General features: G+C 34.7%; 4 protein-coding genes and 1 non-coding gene across 6 annotated transcripts; 4 read left to right on the forward strand and 1 right to left on the reverse strand.

Moving 5' to 3' along the window:
• LOC18607252 (proteasome assembly chaperone 2) lies at window positions 3,401–6,539 on the forward strand. Its single transcript, XM_007041313.2, has 7 exons — window positions 3,401–3,566; window positions 3,647–3,812; window positions 3,916–3,974; window positions 4,340–4,458; window positions 4,681–4,918; window positions 5,115–5,238; window positions 6,253–6,539. Exons 1-7 carry the CDS (start codon window positions 3,507–3,509, stop codon window positions 6,330–6,332), a joined length of 846 nt encoding a protein of 281 aa, XP_007041375.2. The 5' UTR covers window positions 3,401–3,506; the 3' UTR covers window positions 6,333–6,539.
• LOC18607253 (allene oxide synthase 3) lies at window positions 7,660–9,400 on the forward strand. Its single transcript, XM_018115054.1, has one exon. It carries the CDS (start codon window positions 7,795–7,797, stop codon window positions 9,235–9,237), a length of 1,443 nt encoding a protein of 480 aa, XP_017970543.1. The 5' UTR covers window positions 7,660–7,794; the 3' UTR covers window positions 9,238–9,400.
• Window positions 13,366–15,457, forward strand: LOC18607254 (cold-regulated 413 plasma membrane protein 1). 2 transcript variants are annotated; one of them, XM_007041315.2, is made up of 5 exons: window positions 13,366–13,465; window positions 13,539–13,740; window positions 14,371–14,478; window positions 14,566–14,636; window positions 14,896–15,457. In XM_007041315.2, exons 2-5 carry the CDS (start codon window positions 13,562–13,564, stop codon window positions 15,147–15,149), a joined length of 612 nt encoding a protein of 203 aa, XP_007041377.1. In that variant the 5' UTR covers window positions 13,366–13,465; window positions 13,539–13,561; the 3' UTR covers window positions 15,150–15,457. The 2 variants fall into 2 exon arrangements, with proteins under 2 accessions (XP_007041377.1, XP_017970545.1); XM_018115056.1 differs by having other exon boundaries at window positions 13,418–13,740.
• LOC18607255 (long chain acyl-CoA synthetase 2) lies at window positions 15,645–20,512 on the reverse strand. The gene is made up of 19 exons (XM_007041316.2): window positions 20,146–20,512; window positions 19,615–19,678; window positions 19,163–19,255; window positions 19,009–19,065; window positions 18,880–18,928; window positions 18,674–18,750; window positions 18,547–18,586; window positions 18,374–18,468; window positions 18,097–18,261; window positions 17,856–17,966; window positions 17,674–17,761; window positions 17,509–17,575; window positions 17,352–17,427; window positions 17,156–17,273; window positions 16,845–17,090; window positions 16,621–16,760; window positions 16,281–16,463; window positions 16,056–16,175; window positions 15,645–15,918 (listed from the first exon to the last, which is right to left on the reverse strand). Exons 1-19 carry the CDS (start codon window positions 20,292–20,294, stop codon window positions 15,871–15,873), a joined length of 1,986 nt encoding a protein of 661 aa, XP_007041378.1. The 5' UTR covers window positions 20,295–20,512; the 3' UTR covers window positions 15,645–15,870.
• Window positions 19,747–19,820, forward strand: TRNAI-AAU. Its single transcript has one exon. It is a non-coding gene; the product is annotated as a tRNA-Ile (tRNA).

Below are 21,077 nucleotides of genomic sequence, written 5' to 3' on the forward strand. Positions count from 1 at the left end.
TATGGCTAGATTCAAGATATAGTATAAGATGTAAGAGGGTCGAAATGGGAGACATAATAAACTTCATTAGAGAAATTGATATAAAGAAATTATGAATGGAAATGAATGAAAAAATAAAAAAAATTGTGGTAAAATTAAATATGTAATTATCAAAGTATTTAAAGGAGATAGTTTATAAAATAGATGTAGCTACAAATAAAGGAATAATGAGAACAAGAGCAAATAGAAGAATTATTCAATTTTAAATAAGACAAGTAAACAATACCGATGATGGGATGATTGGTCGGGACACGAAGAATCGCAATCCCGAGCTAATTTTCCCTAGGTTCGAAATCTGAATTAAGGCTCCACCAATACGATGGGAGGGTCTTGATTTTGAGATTCCGAAATTTTTATAAATAAAATTTAACTATACAAAATTTATTCAATAAAAATAATAAATAAATAACAATAGATAAAAAATGATAAAAAATAATAATAATTCAAATATATAGTAAATAATTAATTTGTGAAAATGCAATATACATGACATTAAATAAATAATAAAAAAAAATCTAAAACAACAACTAATTTAAAATTAAGCATTAAATATCAAGTGGCACAAACTATGAATTAATAAATATTATAAAAAAAAATGTGAAGACAAAGGTAAGAAAGGAAAAAAAGAATTAAATATAGATATATAAAATAAGATTTTAGGCTTTAGGTTTGGATAAAAGATTGCTTACGAAAAAATATAATAATAATAAAAATATAAAAAATATAAAATATAAAATTTTTGTCACTAAAGTAACATGGAATCATAAACAATTTATTTAATTATAAAAGAAAAATATAAGAGTAACTTAGAATAAAAATGTAAGATATAAAAAATAATAATTAGAAATAAAATAGAAAATATGATAATAAAGAATAAAATAAAATAAAAATTATAATCAAATAATAAAAAATACAAAAAATACTAATAAAATAGATAATTGCATTAGCCTAGCATATATATGTTACATCATGTATACCATTGCATATAAATATTTCTGTTTTCGAGTTTAAGCCCGATGATGGGATCTTCCGAGAATTTTACGAAGGCGGGTATCCCTAGAAAAGCTCCCTAGGTGAAGAGGTGTCCCCGGGTCTCACCAGTATGATGGGAGGGCTCAAAAAATATCTTTAATAAAAGGCTTTTGCCCGAATTAGATTCATTGTACACGAAAATATTATTTTTAAAGAAAAACGTACGATGACCTCGATGATGAGAATTATTCGTTAAATTTGTGAAGGTGAGTTTATCGGATAATTCCCTATGTGAGAGAACATCTTGGATCCCACCAGTATGATGGGCGGATTCGGGAGAACGTCCTTGATAAAAGGTTACTCGTCCGATATTTTTATCTCACGTCATGCATCTTATCTTGCCTCACATTTGCATTCCATTTTAGGTTGAATAGTAGATAAAATAAGTGAATAATAACTAAGGAAGTATAGTGAACTTAAAAATTAAAACCTAATAGGATAATTTAAGAATGGTACTGTTCATGGAACAGGTGTCCCGGGAGTACTAATTCTTCTTCGAACGCAACCGTACTCTCGAGCCTAAATCTAGAAAATCATAGACCAGTTAAAGATTCTTTTCAGTGGACTTAAAATTAATTTAAGACTTTATCGATTAGAATCGAGTCAATCGATGATCAATCACACATAATAAAAAAGATTAATAATGACTCTTAATTTTTTAATATTTTTACATCACGTTTGACAGTCGAATTTTTAGGCCCGCATGTTACGACACGATCCCTTTGCTTTTTCTTAAGCAAAATGGAAAGGACCTGGCAGGCATTCTTCCATTATTGATCCCCGTGAATGCAGAAGATGAAAAGAAAATATCAGAGATCAATGGTATCAACCGATCTAGAATTTCTAGTACATATAGCAGCAATTGGGAATCCCATTTTAGTGCTGTACACTTGGCTTTCTTCTGCAGCTAACTGGACCACCTACTTGAATTTCTCGAGTCTGAGAGAGTAACATCAGAGTATGGCAGCAGACAAATATAACATCAACAACTTCCAACCACAGTTAGTGCTGTACACATGGCTTGCTTCTCTTGCATCATGTCAGAGCTCACAAACAAACAATTTTCAAGCAAACCACGGACTAACCAACAGCTGCCAGCAGACATGCAGTCTTCTAGCTATCACTGTCAAATCAAACATCTCTTAAACTCGTATGCATCATTGCTAACAAGATCAAGAAAGGGAGATTATTGGTTGATTAATTTCGGGTTTCCTCCTTTTTCATGCATTGCCTGGCGGCTTTTGGATAATCTTGAGCGCAAGTCATAAGGGATTTGACTCTAGCTCAGGGACTAGTATGCATTGTATCTGTTTACGTGTCAGCGAACCTGTTCACAGACATTGGATTAAGTTCTTAAGGAGGTTCCCAACGAGGACAGTTGTTGAACAAACCCACCTTTCTGAGATGGGTGTTCATTGACAAAATCAATAATTGTGATTCCAGAACCACTTCTGATTAAAAGAAGCATGGCCCAGGACGACAAACGTAGCAGTCTAGCGGCTTACTAGGTTTAAGGGGGAACTTGTCGAATCAGAAATGATAGCATTGGTTGTAAGTCATACAAGCATACATTAGTTCAAGAAGAGCAGGTTTGGGTAAAGAAAAAGAATTAACAGACATAAACAAACATTATTAATTTTATACTTTATTTATCTGATATTGAACTCAAATAATATTTTTGTGCTTCGAGAGGTGATGTAAATATTTGTTGGGGTGAGCATTTGGTTAGTTCACTTGGTTTAGTTTTATAATTTTAAATATCGAATTTTTATAAAAAATAATCAAAATCAATTGAATTATAATAAAAAATAAAAATAATCAAAATCAATTTATTTTGATCGATTTGTTTGGTTACTTCGATTTGAATAGAATTGATTTTGAAGTTGAGTTCTATTTTAAAAATATTAATAATATTTATATAAAAGTTATTATTGATAGTCAATTTTTTGTTCGGCGTGGTTATAAATTTTAGATTCTGAAAATCGATTGATATAATTGAATAAACTGTCTTTCATAATTAATTAATACCAAATTCAAAAAAATTGATAGAAATTAATCGAGTTCAATCAAACCGACTAACGTTCACCCGAGGCCCAATATTTCATTTCATCCAAAGATTTCAGTAAAGGAAAGAAGGAAAATTAAGGTTTAAGGGCTTTCAGTCTCATGATCATTTTTGAAACAGTTGGACCTTTTAATTCCCAATAAAAGCCCAATAATTTACTAGGATTGGGCTAAGCCCTCTTCACCAAAAACAGCCCAAGAAGAACTTTGACGCCTCGCTCCCCCAGGCCCGCAAAGCTACCTTGTTCTTCAAGTTCAGAGAGTAAAATAGCCGAGGAAGGTGAAAGCTTGAATCGATTCTTCAAAAGAGAGGAAAGAGCTGCTTCAATTCCATAAAAAAGCAAGACGGAAACACTAATCTACTCATAGAAATGGACTTCGTTACTGAACAAGGCAAACAGCCGCACGAAGAATGCTCTACTTTGCTTCTGGTTCGCTCATCTTTTCACTCCCCCCCCCCCCCCAACCTTAATTAATTCTTGATTTTTTTAATTATTTTTTTTTGTTTTAGCCGGCGTTGTCGATTGGGAATGTGGGGCAGTTGGCAGTAGATTTATTAGTATCATCAATGAAAGCAGAGAGAATTGGGTACTTGGATGATCCTTTTGTGCTTCCCTGTGTTGGCAATGATGCTTATGGGCCTATTCCTTGCGGCGAGCTTGCCCTCCCTCTTGAAGGTGCTCTCTTTTACTCACATTTTCCTCAAATTCTTTGTTTTAGGAATTTTGGGTTAATGTATTTGAACTCAAATTTTTGTTGTTTCTTGATTTTTTTTTTCAGCTTACCAATCTTCTTCTAATGGACTCACTCTTCTTCAACAGAGGTCTCCGGTTGTTAAGGTATTGCTTGAATTCATAGTTTTATTGACTCGATTATGATGCACCTAAATACTGGCATGACCTTTATGATGGTTGAGTACTCGTGATGGATCTAGGGCCCTATGGAATCTTTTTCTTTTACTTGTCTTAACATCCTGAGAAGTTACAAGTTTTCTTTTTGAGTATGTGCAATGAATTTTTGTGTGAGTACTATAATCTTGAAGCTTCTCTGTTAAAGTGCTTCCCTTAATAACTGATTTAGAATTTGATGATTTCACAAGCTAGTTTTCCTTGCTTAAACTGAACTAGAAGGAGAAGAGCTATTTGATGCATAGTTAATTTGAATATTGATAGAATTATTTTTTTTAAAATGGTCGTCTATGCAGGGGATGATGGTTGAATTTGCCAAAAACTTGGCAAATTTTGCTGCTGCAAGTGGAAAGAAGCATGTTGTTCTGCTTTCCAGTTTGGACTTTGGAAAATGGCAGAAAATAGACATGTCAAGGTATTTCAAGCTGTAATTTTTCCTCGGTTAGTAATTAATATAATGTATTTAGATAACATCATTATTTCCAGTTTCAATGCAACCATGCATTTCTGGATCTTTGAGAATATAGATTAGTTGATTTACTTCTGCTCTGGGAAATCACCTTGGCAGCTGGTTATGCCCATTGTTCACCAGCAATTAAGCATTTTATCAATGCTGATCTTTTGGCTGTGATTTCAGTGGTCTGCAGATATATTACGTATCCAGCACCAATCCTGATGGAAGAGATGATCACTGTGAACAACTTGGATGGAAAAGGCTGCAAGAATACAATCCTGCTCAGAGATGTTGGAAGCATCTTAGCACCTTAGCTGAAGGAAACACTATGCTGGAAAACAATTTGCCTTTTGAAGATGAGCTGGAAGAGGAAGATTATTACCCAAGTTTGCCTTTTGCAGCACTTTTTTCTTGTTTCAAGGTATTCTTCTTTTAAATGCATAATTGGTTTGTACTGAACGTTGGGTGAGTCTGCCTTTTGCTGCAGTTTTTCCTTTTTCTTTTTTTGACTTTGCATTAGTCCAGAGTTAATTTGATTATTAAGTAACATGCAAAAGTTTCCATATATGATGACCCCTACATTTTGTCTGTGGCTTACTTTCTAATTTTCGCTATAGGCCAAAGGATTGAAGGTTACATGCTTATTATGCTATTGTTCAGAAGGGGACAATATGCAGGATGCTTTTAATTTGGCTGAGGCAGCATGCAGTCTATTGGGGCTTAATCCTAGTACTTTTCATAGTAAGTTTCTTTTATACTTAAGATATTGATATTGCCTGCAACAGCTACTCTGTGACATCTTTTGACTTAATAGGTAATGGGAATTAGGCCAGAATTGATATACTGTTGAATAGGACCCTTCCACCCTTGATCATGAGCATTTTCTAAATAATTCAAAGTTTACAAATGTATTTTTTCACCATTGTTGGTGTTTTTTTATTATGAACGTCATCAAGTGCACTTCGTTGTAAGAATATCCTGTATATATTACCTTTTCATTTTCTTGCACATGCTTTAGACTGCTATGATGATACTTGACATGAAGCATCTCAAATACATCCTTGAGAATTTAAATATAAGGGGTGTTCTCAGGTCTATATTTCTTGATGCATGGTTTCTTCTCTTTGAACATTCACCTTGGATTATCTTTCACGGAAAGTTTTTGCTTTAGACATGGAGGCATAATCTTTAATCATGGTCTTAGAAATATAGCAGACACTCTACCAAGAATCTTATACTTCAACTTTTGGTTTCTGGTATGAAAACTTGCACTTAGGATAAGGTTTTTTGATACGGTTTCACATCAGGAAAAAGGGTTTTAGCATGATTGTCTTGAAAACACTTCAGCAATGCATCATCATTTTGTGCATTATCAAAGTTCTCTTGGAACCGTGTGCACCTGCTAACGGACATACATCTCCAACGAGTGTTTCCTCTGCAACGAGAGATAATCATTAAGCTGGAGGAATATGTCAATTGCTTTATTTTTATTGTCTCAATTTTCTTCAAAATAATAATTGTTTCTGTTTTTCAACCATGACTCTGACATTATCATCGACAATATTTCTTTCTGATATATGATTCAACTGTACTAATCTCTGAACTTGTTTCACTGGAAGAGACTAATTTACCTAGGTGTTCTTGCTTTTAGCGATGACCATTTTTTTCCATTGCTATCCTTTTTTGGTCTCTTAACATTTGCAGTAAGAATTCGAAATACGCACAAGTTTTTATTTTATTGTATTATCTTTTCAGGTAATGGGAGTGGTAGTTGGCTAACCCCTTTATCGTGGCAGACCGTCTATGGACCACCGCCAGATATGTCAATCTTTTAGGCTGGAGCTTATCATTTATAGTCAACTTGACAATTTGATCATCTGTAAAACGTTTGGTTTTGTTAGCAGATAAGTAGAGATAGTGTTGGCATTGATGGAACAAGGCCTGAGAAAAATGCCCAACTGATTACATTTATGTCAATTTTTCTAAAATGTTAAAACTTTTGCTCAGAAATGGGTGAATAACAGCCAGGAATCTTTTTTTTTTCCCTCTTTGTCAAATTTTTATATTCTAAATTCCCTGAAAAATCTTTCATTTTGCGAAAATTAGACATGACAATTCATATTTGAGTGTTTTGACTGTATCATATTATGAATTAAACATATCAAAATCTTAATCATGAATAAGAATAAGTTTATTAAACATATAACATGACACCATATATCTATTAACATGACAAGCACGTGAGTGAAATGTTGACTACTGTTTCAACGTTATTGGTTTGACCGAAGGATATGCAATTTGCTTTATATTTTCGGCCCGACATCTGCTAAAATTTTGGAAGCCCTTTTAATCATGTTCATTTTTACAATTAATTTTTTTTATTTTTTATTTTAACAAAAATTAAATAATATCATATTTAATATCAATGGATATTTTTTATATATTTTTGTCGATAAGATATATGATAAGATAATATACTGATATAAATTATTACGTGATTCTGTTAACTTTATTTACTTAACCGAATTACAAAACAACAGCTTGTAATTTAATTTTTGAAAAGTAAATATCAAAAGACATTATCAAATAAAATTTATGGAAGGCAAAATAATTAAAAAAATGAAGCAAATGTTTGTTAGCAGACAGGAATCTCTCATACAATCTTGGAAAGAGGTACAGCACATGCATGCATTAAGCTATTAATCAATAATGAGATGGGCATTTTGACCCTGGAAATCCATATGTGTACATGGCTTAGCTATGCCAAATGTTGCAGGCAAAATCCTCAGGAATTTCGAAGTTTGAACTAAGCTAGGATGTTGTTTGAAAAGAACAGCAGGAAGATATTCTGCATTTACCATTCTTACCAAATAAAGTTACCCCATTTTAACCAAATCTGATATTACTTGCAATGTACATAAACTAAAGTCATTTGGCTATTAATTGATGCATTATCTCTTGATTAAAGAGCAAAATTCAAATTCTCTTTTTTTTTATTATATAAAAAAAAAACCAAAGTCATTTTCTCACTTGCCAACCTTACATATAATTTTAAATTCCCTGGTTGAATTTTTACCCTGGATTTGTTAAAATCTTGAGAAAATTTTGATGACTCACGCAATTTATAACTTGAATGGTCCAAGACTCCCCAAAGAAGTACTGCTCCAATTATGAATGCTGAGCAATGTAGCATAACTTTCACGTGGTTGTCTTGTCTGCTTCCTGCAGGTATATTATTAGAGGTTACAGAGCCGTAGATCTCAAAATCATTTACCTGATAAACTCAAGCCCCCAACAATGTCTTCCTCTTCTTCACAGCCCCCGGAGCTTCCACTGAAACCGGTTCCTGGAGACTGGGGGCATTTCTTCTTTGGTGCAATTCGAGACCGTTTAGCATACTTCTACCATGAAGGCAGGGACAAGTTCTTCGAGAACCGAATCCAAAAGCATCAATCCACAGTCTTCAGAATCAATATGCCTCCTGGCCCTTTCATTTCCTCCTCCGCTCAAGTTATTTGTCTTCTCGATGCTATCTCCTTTCCTGTCCTCTTCGACAGTTCCAAAGTCGAAAAACGTGATGTTCTTGACGGTACTTTCTTGCCTTCCTTGGCTTACAGCGGTGGCCATCGAGTCTGTGCTTACCTTGACCCTTCCGAGCCAAAGCACACCTCTCTGAAATCCTTCTTCTTGGCTACTCTAGCGGCCCGCCATAATAACTTCATACCCCTCTTTCGAACAGGCTTATCAGAGCTTTTCAACGAGCTTGAAGCTAAAATATCTAGCAAAAAAGAAGCATATTTTAACACCCTGTGCGATACCATGTCTTTCAACTATGTTTTTCGCCTCCTCTGTGACAAAAACCCGAGTGAAACACGGATAGGATCCAAAGGACCAAAACTTGTTGACAAATGGTTATTGTGTCAGCTTGCTCCACTTGGATCACTAGGGTTGTTGCCAAACTTTCTATGTCTTATCGAAGATCTTTTGTTGCGTACATTTACTTTCCCATTTTTTCTAGTTAAATCTGATTACAAGAAACTTTACGATGCCTTCTCTGAGTTCGGAAGCTCAGTCTTGGATGAAGCTGAAAAATTCGGGATAGAAAGAGATGAAGCCTGTCACAACCTGGTTTTCCTTGCTGGTTTTAATGCTTATGGTGGCATGAAAGTTCTGTTCCCTGGCCTGATCAAGTGGGTTGCATTAGCAGGAGAAAAGTTACACAAGAGGCTAGCTGATGAAATCAGGACCGTTGCCAAAGCTGAAGGTGGTGTCAGTTTCTCTGCCTTGGACAAGATGGTTCTGACCAAATCAGTGGTGTATGAATTTCTAAGGATTGATCCTCCCGTTCCTTTCCAGTACGCCAAAGCCAAGGCTGATTTGGTAGTCCAAAGCCACGATGCAGCCTTCGAGATCAAGAAAGGGGAGATGCTCTTTGGGTATCAGCCGTTTGCCACCAGGGATCCCAAGGTTTTCGAGAACCCGGAGGAGTTCGTGGCAGATAGGTTCGTTGGGGACGGAGAGAAGCTTCTGAAGTATGTTTATTGGTCGAATGGGCGTGAGACCGAGGAATGCACGGCGGAGAACAAGCAATGTGCCGGCAAAAATCTGGTGATGCTGCTGTGTAGATTGTTGCTGGTGGAGCTTTTCCGTCGTTATGACACGTTTGAGGTTGAGGCTGGGATGTTCATGTTCGCTGCATCAGTGACGTTCAAGTCGTTGACTAAAGCCTCAAGCACTTGACACCATACCGATGGTCGCATGATCATCATAAATTAACACTAGTCGCATTTTATTTGATTACCCTTTTCATGTTGATTTCTCAGTTCTACAGTGTTTATGTCCTATACCTATCTGTAAGTGGTAATAAAATTTTTTAATTTATCTCTTAAAACTGTTACCAATACTTCGAAGAATTGTAGCTGATTCAATTTGGGCATGAATTTTTAATTAAGCATAGGATTTATTATCTTAAAAAAATAGAAAAATCTTTTAATTTCATATAACTTCACATAGACCGACCCTTCCACATGGGGTGAGTAAATGAGCATTCACAGCCAACCACCTCGGTTTTGGATTTTCCGTATAGAAAACGACATAGAGTTTTGGTAATCGTATGATGTTTTCTTGATCCAATGAATAGAAGAAATAATTAAGAAACAATAATATTTTAATTAAATGTACATAAAATGTCATGGGTATTGTGAAAGGTCTTCGTAGATGTTGACAAGTTGCAAAAGCTGATCCAGAAAATCAGATTCAATCAGAAATTTTATGAAATTTGATAGTTCTTGCTTACTTTTGTTTTTTATTACTAGAATATTATCTGTGTGCAACACATGGACCTCTTTGCACCCCGTCTCTTTTGCTTCAACATCTTTTCTCTTTCTCTCTATTTGCCCTCGACGTGATTCACTGACCCTTTTGCACCACTCTCTTTCTCTCTCTTTACCTCAACATCTTTTCTCTTTTACTCTCTTTGTCCTCCACACGATTAATTCTAAAAATCTCAAACTTTTTTTTAAGTATTTACAAAAATCACAATTTTTCATATGACAATTTATGAGAATAAAAATATGATAAAATATCTTCAAATTATATAAGTTATAGATAAAAGTAAAAAATTTATTTTTTTTTCTTTCAATATCTATAATTTAATGCCAACACATCATCTTTACCAATTAAAAAATGTCCCAAACTCAATACAAAAGTGATACCCAAACTAATGGGAAGGATGGGATTTCTTTAGGCTTTTGTGCTAGCATTAAAGTATTGAGTAAATTACAAAGCAAAAAAAATCATGTTATATATTAGAAAAAAAATCATGCTTTATATTAGAGTCAAAACAAATTTATTTTTAAATCATTTACATAAATTATGATTAATTTCAGTTGAGATAGGACCTAATTTACCCTAACATGAGCCTCCCTGTGGAATTTCTCATTTCAAAAGCAAAGAAACTAGCAAAGAATCCTCTTTCTCCTTGGATAGCAGTCAAATCTTTTCTATTATTTTTTGAGTAAAATACTCTATAATTTTTAATTTTTAATCATAATTATACATGAATTTACTAGTTTGTGAAATGGATATGTGCTCTCTGTTGAGCACCCATCTATACTCTCTAAGGTTCCAGAGGGCACCTATCTATGCTCCTTGGGAACATGCCAATGGTGCTCCCTAGGGAATACTAAAACAGTGTTCCCAAAGAGCACCATGTTGGGTGCTGGGACTACTCGAGAGAGGGTTTTTTTTTTAATAAAAAAAGATTAAAAAATAAAAATTATAATTTATATAATATAATAATTTTTAAAATTAATAAAAGATAAAAATATTTTTTAATATTACTATATTATTAAATTAAAAAAATATTAATGAGGGACTAACAACTGAATTTATATATAGTTAATAAAAAATATTTTTTAAAAATAAATTTGTATAAAATTACAACTTATTATTAATTAAGAGACACGGATATTTTACCTTTAGTTTTTTAAATTAGCTTTGGCTAGGTGTCTCCTGGTGTCTAGTTTGGGTTGCAGGAATTTGACAGAATAAATAAAGACTAACACTAACTGGCCCACTTAATCACGTTTTCCAGGTCCTGAAAGAGGCTCCCTAACCTATTGTAGTGTTAATTTCCAGGAAGAGGGAAATTTACAGAAGGGCCAAAAGCAATAGTTGGTGGTCGGTCCCATCAAGCAAATCAAACTACAATAATTCAGGCTTTGGTTTGTCATTTGTGAATGGCACCATAACTTTGTGTTTCTTTATTTCTGTCAGCATGTGTATCTTCTCTTTTCAACCATGTTTGCTAGGAAAGAAACAATGGTGAATCGACTGAATTCTACCCAAAGAAAAATTTTACTGTTTAGTAATCTTGTTATTTCATGTGTGGGAAAGAAAACAAAATTTTCTTCAGAAGTTTTAGATGAAGGATTATCTCTCTTACTAAGCTAGCTTGGTAGCAAGAACCCTAACCCGTAAGACCGCGTGACATGAACCCAGACTTTAGGTCGTGTTTGGTATTTTATCGTTGTAATGTTTTACATTATTTAAATTAAAAATTTTATCTTAATATTAGTAAAAATTATTCATTGCAAGCAAGGGATGGAATACTTGCAGAAGACTTTTGAACAAGATATTTCTTTTTAATGCAAACTGATATATGAACACATTATATCTTTATTGTATAGTTCTTTTCAGGGTCCATATGTATCTTTATGGTTGATGCTGATAAGTGATAAGGCTTGTGAATCATTCTCAAGAGACCAGCAAAGAGAAGAAATTTGACAATCAATTTGAATCTTTCAAAGAAGCATTTAATTTTTTTTTTTGAAGTGAATAAGGTCCCCCCCAATTATTGAAGGGACATTTATTTCATTAATTTGGATGGTTTCTTTTATCTCTTTTTTTTTTTTTGGTTTGAATTATGACAACTTAATTTTATTAATTCAGTAATCAGTTCATATAGTTTATAATCATGTGTCAATTTATAACATGTAATTAATCATGAAAAGTACTTTTTGGATTTTTTTTTTCAAGTGAATAGATATCGATGATGATGAGTTAGGTATCCGAGTAGTTTGAATTTTTTGAAAGTTAAGTTATTTAATAGTAAGGTATTCAAAATCTAACCCAAATGTTCAAAATTCTATCAAAACTATTCATAAACTTAATTGAAATCGTTTAATGACATAGGTTAATTATCTTAAATTGAATAATTAAGATATATAACTAGGGTTTATTGCTTTATTTTAGTTTTTTTTTTATAATTTTAATTTTAATTTTTAAATAAATCATATATTATTTGAACTTGTTGGTTAAGGTGTGGAAAGAGTGAAAAAACTAGTGAATAAAGTAGTTAATCATATATTATTTTTTAAATAAATCATATATTACCATCTTTTGAATAAAGTAGGAATTAGTAGTTAGCATCGTTAACATTGGAACATGCCAAATATTAACTTACTAAAACAAGAAATACAATCATAACATGTGGGTAGCTTAAAAGCTAATTACCACAGCAATGGCTTCTCATCTATCAAGAAACTTAAGCTTGATATTAATGATCATCATTAACTTAAGACGCTTAGATTGAAATTGATTGAATTCAATTAATTTGTTTGACTTTTGTAGTTTTGATGAAGAGGAGGAGCAGTCTATTCGACTGTCTTAATCAATTTTCGATATCTAAAATTTATAACCGAATAATTCAAAAAATAGACTATTAATAATAGATTTTAAATAATAAATATTATTAAAATTTTAAAATATACCATAAAAATACTTCCTATTCAAATCAAAACAAATCTACCGAATCAATTTAAATAAGTTGATTTCGATTATTTTTTTTAAATTTTGATCAATTTCAATTATTTTTTATATTAATTTAATTCAATTTTTAAAATTTTATGATTTAACCGACAGACCAACCGAATGCTCATCTGTAATGTATCGAAGCCCTTGCAATGAACTTGGATTCATTTTCCATAAAAAAGGATTGGTCCAAGTGTTGGGTTTTAGGGTTTAGCTTGATAATAAAGAACTTAAGCCCATTAAAATAAATGGAGCTTCGCTCAAAGGCTAAGATTTGAACCCTTAATTAATTCAATAATAAAGAGGACAAACTCTCTAATCAACCTATGCCACGTAACGAGGATAAGAATCAGAATTTTCTAGTTGCTATTGGCACAGCTGACGTGTAAACACTGTTTGGATGGGAATTATAGCTTCAATACGTGTCAAAATTATGGGATGTTTGCTTCTGTCTTCTTCTAATCCACAAAAGAACGAAAGATGTTAATTTTCCTCCAAAACAGCTGGAAGAGGACACGTAATCGAAAAGGCTCAGCAACTTCTTCCACGTGGCACCTAATACCCAGAACCCGACAAGGATTTTCAATGTCTAAACCCAGACAGTCAACTGTTTGGCTTGCTTTTCCAGCTCCTCGCTAGTTGTCTCTGTCGCATTGTGAGCTTCGCTTCTTTTATCTGTTTCTTCTTGTTATTTTCTTTTGTTTGGGTATTTACTATTTAGTAACCAGGAGGCTGAAGAGGAGAAGGAAAAATGATGGGGAAGAAGAGTTTTTTGGCAATGAGGGCTGAGCAGGAAGCAAGTGATCTGATCAGTTCTGATTTCAAAGAGCTAGTCTTTGCTGCCAAGAAGCTTGCTAATCATGCTATCAAGTTGGGTTCTTTGGGATTTGGGACTTCAATTCTTGAATGGATCGCTTCCTTTGCTGCAATGTATGCCACTCTCTTTGCTCAAATCTTCGTTTTTCAGATTTCTGTTTTTCTTTTTCTGTGCTGTTAGGCTCATGGTGATCCCAAACCAATCACCCGATCGAATGTGATTAACTGTGGATTTTCTTCTGAGTGAAGGGAATTCTCCAGATTTGACAGTTTTACTAATATCTTTTTTGAACTGGATTGGAATTTGAATGTTTTATAGTTCTCATGTTGGAATATTGTTTACCTGTATGAACTTTTGAGGATCTTTTTTTTTTGAAATGTAAACTTTTTAGGATCTTGTTTTTGCCTTTGCTTTCTCTGATTCATTATCAGGGGAGTTCTTTCTTTTGTCTAAAAAGTTTCTTGTTGCTCTTGGTCATTGTGGGTATTTTACCCTAGGGAATTTTCCTGATCCTACCCTTACTCTTTAATGAGGAGTGGCCTCCTGCAAGTATAGGTAGCCTGTTTAAGAAGCACATCTTCCCTCTTCCCTCTTCCCAAATTTCCAATTTCCCTTTTTTAGACTAAAAAATATTGATACCTATGCTTATTTCAGTAGTTCAGGAATTCTTTTTTTTTTTTTTGAAAGTTAGTAGTTCAGGAATTCTAATGGTTTACTTTGTTCCTATCTTATGCTTGATGCAGTTATCTATTGATCCTGGACCGAACAAATTGGAAAACAAATATTCTTACAGGATTATTAATCCCATATATCTTCTTGAGTCTTCCTTCATTATTGTTCAACCTCTTCAGGTAAATCCATTCTGCGGGCAGCACCGGTTCTTGTAGCTCAAGTGTTCTTTTTTCATTTCCATTTTAATAAATTGTTTTGTCATGCAGGGGAGAGGTTGGAAAATGGATCGCTTTTGTTGCAGTTGTTTTGCGCTTGTTCTTCCCTAGACGTTTCCCAGGTATGATATTGATGTAATCCCTCTGTTACTTTGGTCATGCTTGAGTGCTATCATCTGGTAATTCACTAGGATCTTTGTTTTGGCTTGTCATATTTGAACTATTATGCAGTAAAATAGTTGGTGACTTTGGGGTTTACTAACCGAACTGTTTGCTTTTGCATCTTCAATTTGATTGAAAATCTAAGTAGTTATGTTAGACAACTATGATGGTATTCGAAATTTGTGGTAACCGGTTGTTACTTTTTACTGGAAACTGCAGATTGGCTGGAACTGCCTGCTGCTTTGATTCTTCTAATAGTGGTGGCTCCTAGCTTATTTTCAAGCACCATAAGAAACGACTGGATTGGTGTGGTAATATGCCTTGCCATTGCTTGCTACCTGCTTCAGGAACACATCAGAGCATCGGGTGGGTTTCGAAATTCTTTTACCAAAGCGCATGGAATATCAAACACGGTTGGCATAATTCTTCTGTTGGTCTACCCGGCGTGGGCTTTGGTAACTGACATCCTATAGGTTCGAGGATCAGCAGCTTGTCGGTTGCTTTTAGTTTTCTGAAGTTCATGAATTGTTTCCCCTTGTACCATCCATTATTTGTCTAGACATACAAATTCATTGTCAGTTTTGTGCCATAAGACATGGTTTTTCTGTTTGCTTTGGTGCATTCGTAGGAATTCCTTGTTTAAAGGATTTATCATAGTATTACTTTATTATTGTTGTAGAAAGAATATTTCTTTGACTGGCTTGAGGAACCTTGAAACACTGTTTGTATTCCTGTAGAAAAACTGAATGTTAAGACAGAAATGTTCATCCATTTTCGCTTTGTTCCTGGAATTTAAGCTTTAACAAACATGTTGATGTAAGAAGGTTTGATACTCAGGACTTAATAAACCCTGAAATGCTGGTGATAATGATACTTGAAAGATATGGATGCCAAGTTTGCTGAGTTCATTCATTTAGTTTGCACTGCAGAAATGTGTAGCAGAATTAAAGAAGCCTGCATATCCCAAATTCATCAACGAAATTGTACCTTCTGAATAGACACTGGCAAGTAATAAACAGAAAGCTTCTGATAATTTTTTATTTATGTACCAACACTAACAGAGATCAGTTTTCAACTTCAGTTTTAAGTACTATAACTTTTCCTTCAATAAATTTTCAAACAAACAGAAACAAGTTTCAGCAACTGCTGGTAATCGACAGCTGAATATCAGGGTCTTGCTTCTCGGAACTGCTCTCATACCTTTGACCCCTTTGCTTCACTGTACAGTTGATCGATGCGGTCCTGCAGATGATGTTGGCATATGATACAAATCAAGTCTTTGCGAAAAATATAAGGTCCCAAGGAATTATTTGTTTGTGGATCAGATTTCATGGCGTTAAAAGCAATAGAAAAGATGGATAAGAAAAGCATATTTTTACCTTGTAGTATTTGAGCAGCTGTGGCCTCTTCAGCTTAAATGTTGGGGTTATGAGATCCCTCTCCATGTCAAAGGGAGTTGGTTCCAAGTACACTGCTTTTAACATCTCAAAGCCTCTAAGCTGTGCAAGCACAAATGTTGCATCAGTCGAGGAAAAAATGATTTGATATTGTTTTAATTTGCAGAGCTAGGAAGAAGAAACTGCGAGGAAATTTTATCCACTTACTTGATGTTTCTGACCAGTGCTATTTAGCTCGTCTAGAATGTACTTCCTTGCCTTACGGTTTTCACACAATGATTTGAAATCAACAGCTTCATCATGTTCCGTCGCCCAATCCTCTAGTGCCTTTCTTTCAGGGACTACCACAGCCACAAGAAATGACTCAAAGCTGTTCCCATAAACCCAGATCTGACCATTGGAAAGATTAAGAAACTCACGTTTAGAGCAATGTCAAAAATGTCTGATGCTTATATGTTATGGTAGAAATGAGACGTTCTAGTTTGTAGCAATTCCAGTTGTGCAGTATATCAGCAAAGCCAAGCACAAGATCCAGACAGCAACATACCGATGTTATATGAGGGCAACGTGAGTATGTATTTTCAACGTTCTCCACAGCAACGTATTCGCCTTGCGAAAGCTTGAATATGTTCTTTTTCCTGTCAATGATTTTCATCGATCCATCTGGTTGCAGCTCCCCAATGTCACCTGTAACAATATCAACATGTTGAGGAATCAAACAGTTGAGTTTCTGCATATTGTTACTCTGATGCAAATTTGAAGGTCTTATACCTGTGTGAAACCACCCATCGACAAGAACTTCATCAGTTAGATCTTGCCTCTTGTAGTAACCTGAGAACAAGGTGTTTCCCCTAAGGCATATTTCTCCTCGTGGCACACTGGACAATGCATCATATCCCATCTCTGGCACTGACTCAAGCCTTGCTTCAATGGTTGTCATGGGAACTCCAACAGTTCCGATCATAGACATTACATTGGCGAGGGAAGTAAAACATCCACCGCAGCTCTCAGTCAAACCTGTCATGTTAAGAAATCAGAAGATAGCAAAGAGGAATTTTCATAAGGTAATAATCACTTCTTACCATATCCCTGTGATAAATTAGAGCAGCAGGAGACCCGCAGAAATTCCTCCACATGCCTAGGCAAAGGTGCTGCACCCGATAACATTATACGAACTTTGCCTCCCAATGCTTGTCTTACCTACAAGAATTAAATCATTTTCAGCAAGTAAAACAGGAATCTTAGTTAGAATGTACAAAAGACGTGTAGATGAGAAACCTTGTCAAAGACCAGTTTGTCCAAGAGAGGGGATGCTTTGTCTTGCGGGAATCCAATCTCCATATTTCCTAATTTGCTGTTTGAAGCTTTTCCATCAGTTGGACAGTAGACTTACAATCGAGAAAAATCCAACAAAGGGGTTTACCATAAAACTTACTAGTTATAGGCATACTGGAACAACTTATTCCGAATTGCACCACCAGATGAAATTTTGTTAACAATACCTTCAAGCACAAGTTTCCATGGATATTGCTTAGAACAACTGGTATCAATACAATATCAAGTTACATAATGGTTCAGAAAGATAGTTATCTGTATGTACCAGTGTATATACGGTCATAAACTCTTGGAACCCCACAAAATGCAGTTGGCTTTAGTTCCTGAACATCTTCCATTAGATAACGGACATCCTGCAAGTAAAGGAGAACTGGATTGGATGACTTTGTACTAAAGAGAGAAAAGGACAATGGAAAAGTGTACAGATTATGGCAATCTTAATCTTACCCCTTGCCAAAATCCTATGGAGGAACCCCTTTTGATGAAATAGGTTTCCATTATCTGATCATATACATGCGCCAGAGGAAGGAAGGAAAAATATGTATCTTCCTCGGAACACTGTAATGGAAAATCATATCACCAAAATGGAAATTCTTGCAAGCTCAATGTGGGAAAAAGAAAAACAGCATATGAGTTGATTATGCATCTTTATCCCTAACAAGATTTAAGTTTATGTCTGCATTCTCACCGCTCTGTCTGTAATGTCTATGAGTTGATCTATGGACAACACTTCTGTCATGATTGCCCTGTTTGTGAGAATGACTCCTTTTGGTTCTCCTGTTGTTCCACTAGTATACATTATTGTGCATATGTTAGTCTTCTGTTTTGGAGGAAGTTCACAATCCAATGAGCCCTGGGGAATCATTAGACAGCAGGTGAAATTTTTGTAACAATCTGATTGAATTGATCCCAGAGAAACATTGTTCTGATCATGACACGAGGGCACAACTATATCATCATCTTACCAGCTCAGAGAACTCCTTCCAAGAAAAGAGAGATACCCCAAGTTCTTCAGCTTCCTTCTTCTGTGTGCTAGAAACATATGAAAAGCTGACAATAGCTGGAGAAAGAAGATAAGTAGTTTAGGAATCAAATGGCCTTCAACATTCAAAAAACAGAGTGGAATATTTTCACTTACTTTTTAGGTAGGAGGAACATGCTGGAAGGCATGATAGAATCTGCACAGGATCACAAATTGTGAACAAAACTAATACGAAACCCTTCTAAAAGAAAACCACATAGCTTCGGTTGCAATGAAAACTTACTGCAGGGAGCTTGTTCTCTTGAACAAAGGCTATTGAAACTTCAGCATGGTTAATGATGAACTCCACTGCATTAGCACCTGCAACAAAGTAAAGAAACCAGATAAATCACCACCTCAAATGAATCGAAGAATGACAGATAACGGCAATGCTTCCAGCTTATTACTAATCATCAGACCTCAAAATGGATTAAGAGAAAGATGTCATACCAAGAGTATCATATAGCGGTACATATGTGACAGCTTGACTGTTACAAGCCTGTAGAAAAAGGGGAAAACAAGTACTTATTGCCTTGATCAAAAAGTAAGTTAAATTGGCAGAATAAAAACTAGGCATACCTCCATAGCAATGATCCATTCTGGACAATTTGACCCATATATACCACAGCGGTCTCCCTATACATGACCATGAATGTTTTGTTAAACTTCAGAAGATCTAAATGAAGTTAAATTAGGATTAAAATTATGTTTAACTGATGGACTGCAGGCTTACAGGGTTGACACCAAGGCTCCTCATGGCAGAACCAATTCTAACAGCTGCATCATAAGCCTCCTGGTATGTGATCCATACGTAAGGACCAGCTTGCTGCAAAACCAAATGAAAATTTTATGCACTTTGGCATCTTCCAGGGAACTACATACTTTTTTTTTTCTAATTATGTTTTCTTTTTTAAATAATAAATTATTCTAATTATAATCAACAAAGTAAAATCCAAAATAATTATTTACGACTGGAGTGATCAATTGACAAAACATATCTATATTGCCAAAATTGTATCATGTCAATAGCTTTTACAATTGAATATTCACACTCTTTAATGATTATCTCCAATCAGACATTTAAGGAAAATATAAAGATTAAATTCGTCGTAAATTATGGTATAAATACTAAATCTTCAACTTTATTCTCTGGCAATAAATTACATGAGGATGAATGCAGTGTACCTTAGAATCTGTGGTTTGTCGTCGACCCAACATTCGACTATTTGGAATCCTTTTAACAGAATCACTGCAAGGACAATACTGCAATTCAATTTCTCAGAACAAGTATAACCATAGAAATAAAATTAGACATCTGGCCTATTAGCTCAGTTGGTTAGAGCGTCGTGCTAATAACGCGAAGGTCGCAGGTTCGAGACCTGCATGGGCCAATATATTTTTAGTAACAAGAATTATTTCCTTGTTCCTTGTTCCCAACAATAAAAGCAGAAAAATCCCATAAAAAAATCCACCCAAAGAAGAAATGAAAGTGATAACTAAGTTCTTTCTTTTAGTGGTTGATTCCCCAAGATGTGCAACCTTCACATTTCTTTCATCACATCAAGGACCTTAGATGCCAAGAAAGATCTTCTAGATTTTGTTGATCTAATCAGACTAAAACAAAAACTTTGCAAAATCAGTTCTAAAAAAGAAGAAAAAAATGGTAGCAACCATTGATCTTTTAGCACCCATAAGATGCTGATCAAGAACACTCACCTAAAGAACTCCCATGGAGAATGCTTTCCCTCAGGCAAATCCAGGAGACCATCTTTAGCATATATGCACCTATAAACAGGCCCTGCAGACGGCTTTTTCTCGGTTGCAGGCCTTGATTCTTCAACCTCTACAGCATATGCGACAGACATTGTTTACCTCAATGCCAAAGACTATTGCCAAAGAACCCTTGTGGTTTGCACCCAAAGATCAAGAGAAATTTATGTAAGAAAACCCTGTGACATGTGACAAGCTTTGATGATAATTTAACCACCAGAGGAGAGAGACTGAAAGACGGAAGGGAGGGGAGGTGGGACCGTTGGTTGAGCTGCTGCAATAATTCCAAGATGAGCATTTGCTAGGAGAGGAGACGTCTGAGCAAATTTATATAACTGCGTTTAAGCGTGGATTTATGAACCAAATCGAAGTCTTGGTTGTCCCATGCAACAGGTTGGACACCGGAATAATTAAAAGCCTTTGCCTCTTTATTTATTATGGTGGATGAAGGTTGGTGAATGACTCTTGAATATGCAGTAGTCTTCTCTGTCTAATGTCCTTCTTACGTTGTAAACACCACTCTGTTTGTCTTTAAATGTTAATAAAAATATAATACGTATATCAATATCCCATACTCATTTTTTTCTTTAATTAGTTCAAGATTTGATTAACCTACCAAGACTTTCCTTGCATATTCATAGACAGATAATCTAAAGTCTTAGGGTTTTAGTTAGTTTGGTGTTTTAATTTAATTATAATTAAAGCAAGTATGCATGCATATAAACATAGTAGTATATCTTTTGCACACTTTCCTAATTAAACTTGACATTGGACCACTTTAATGTTGAGGAAATATAATGCAAAAAACTTATAGGTTTAGGGTTTTTTCCTATATCTTTTTGTGTTTTTTGGTGGAATTTGAACAAAGTATAAACAAG

The sequence above is a fragment of the Theobroma cacao genome, chromosome 2 (assembly GCF_000208745.1).
Source record: "Theobroma cacao cultivar B97-61/B2 chromosome 2, Criollo_cocoa_genome_V2, whole genome shotgun sequence".
NCBI lineage: Eukaryota > Viridiplantae > Streptophyta > Magnoliopsida > Malvales > Malvaceae > Theobroma > Theobroma cacao.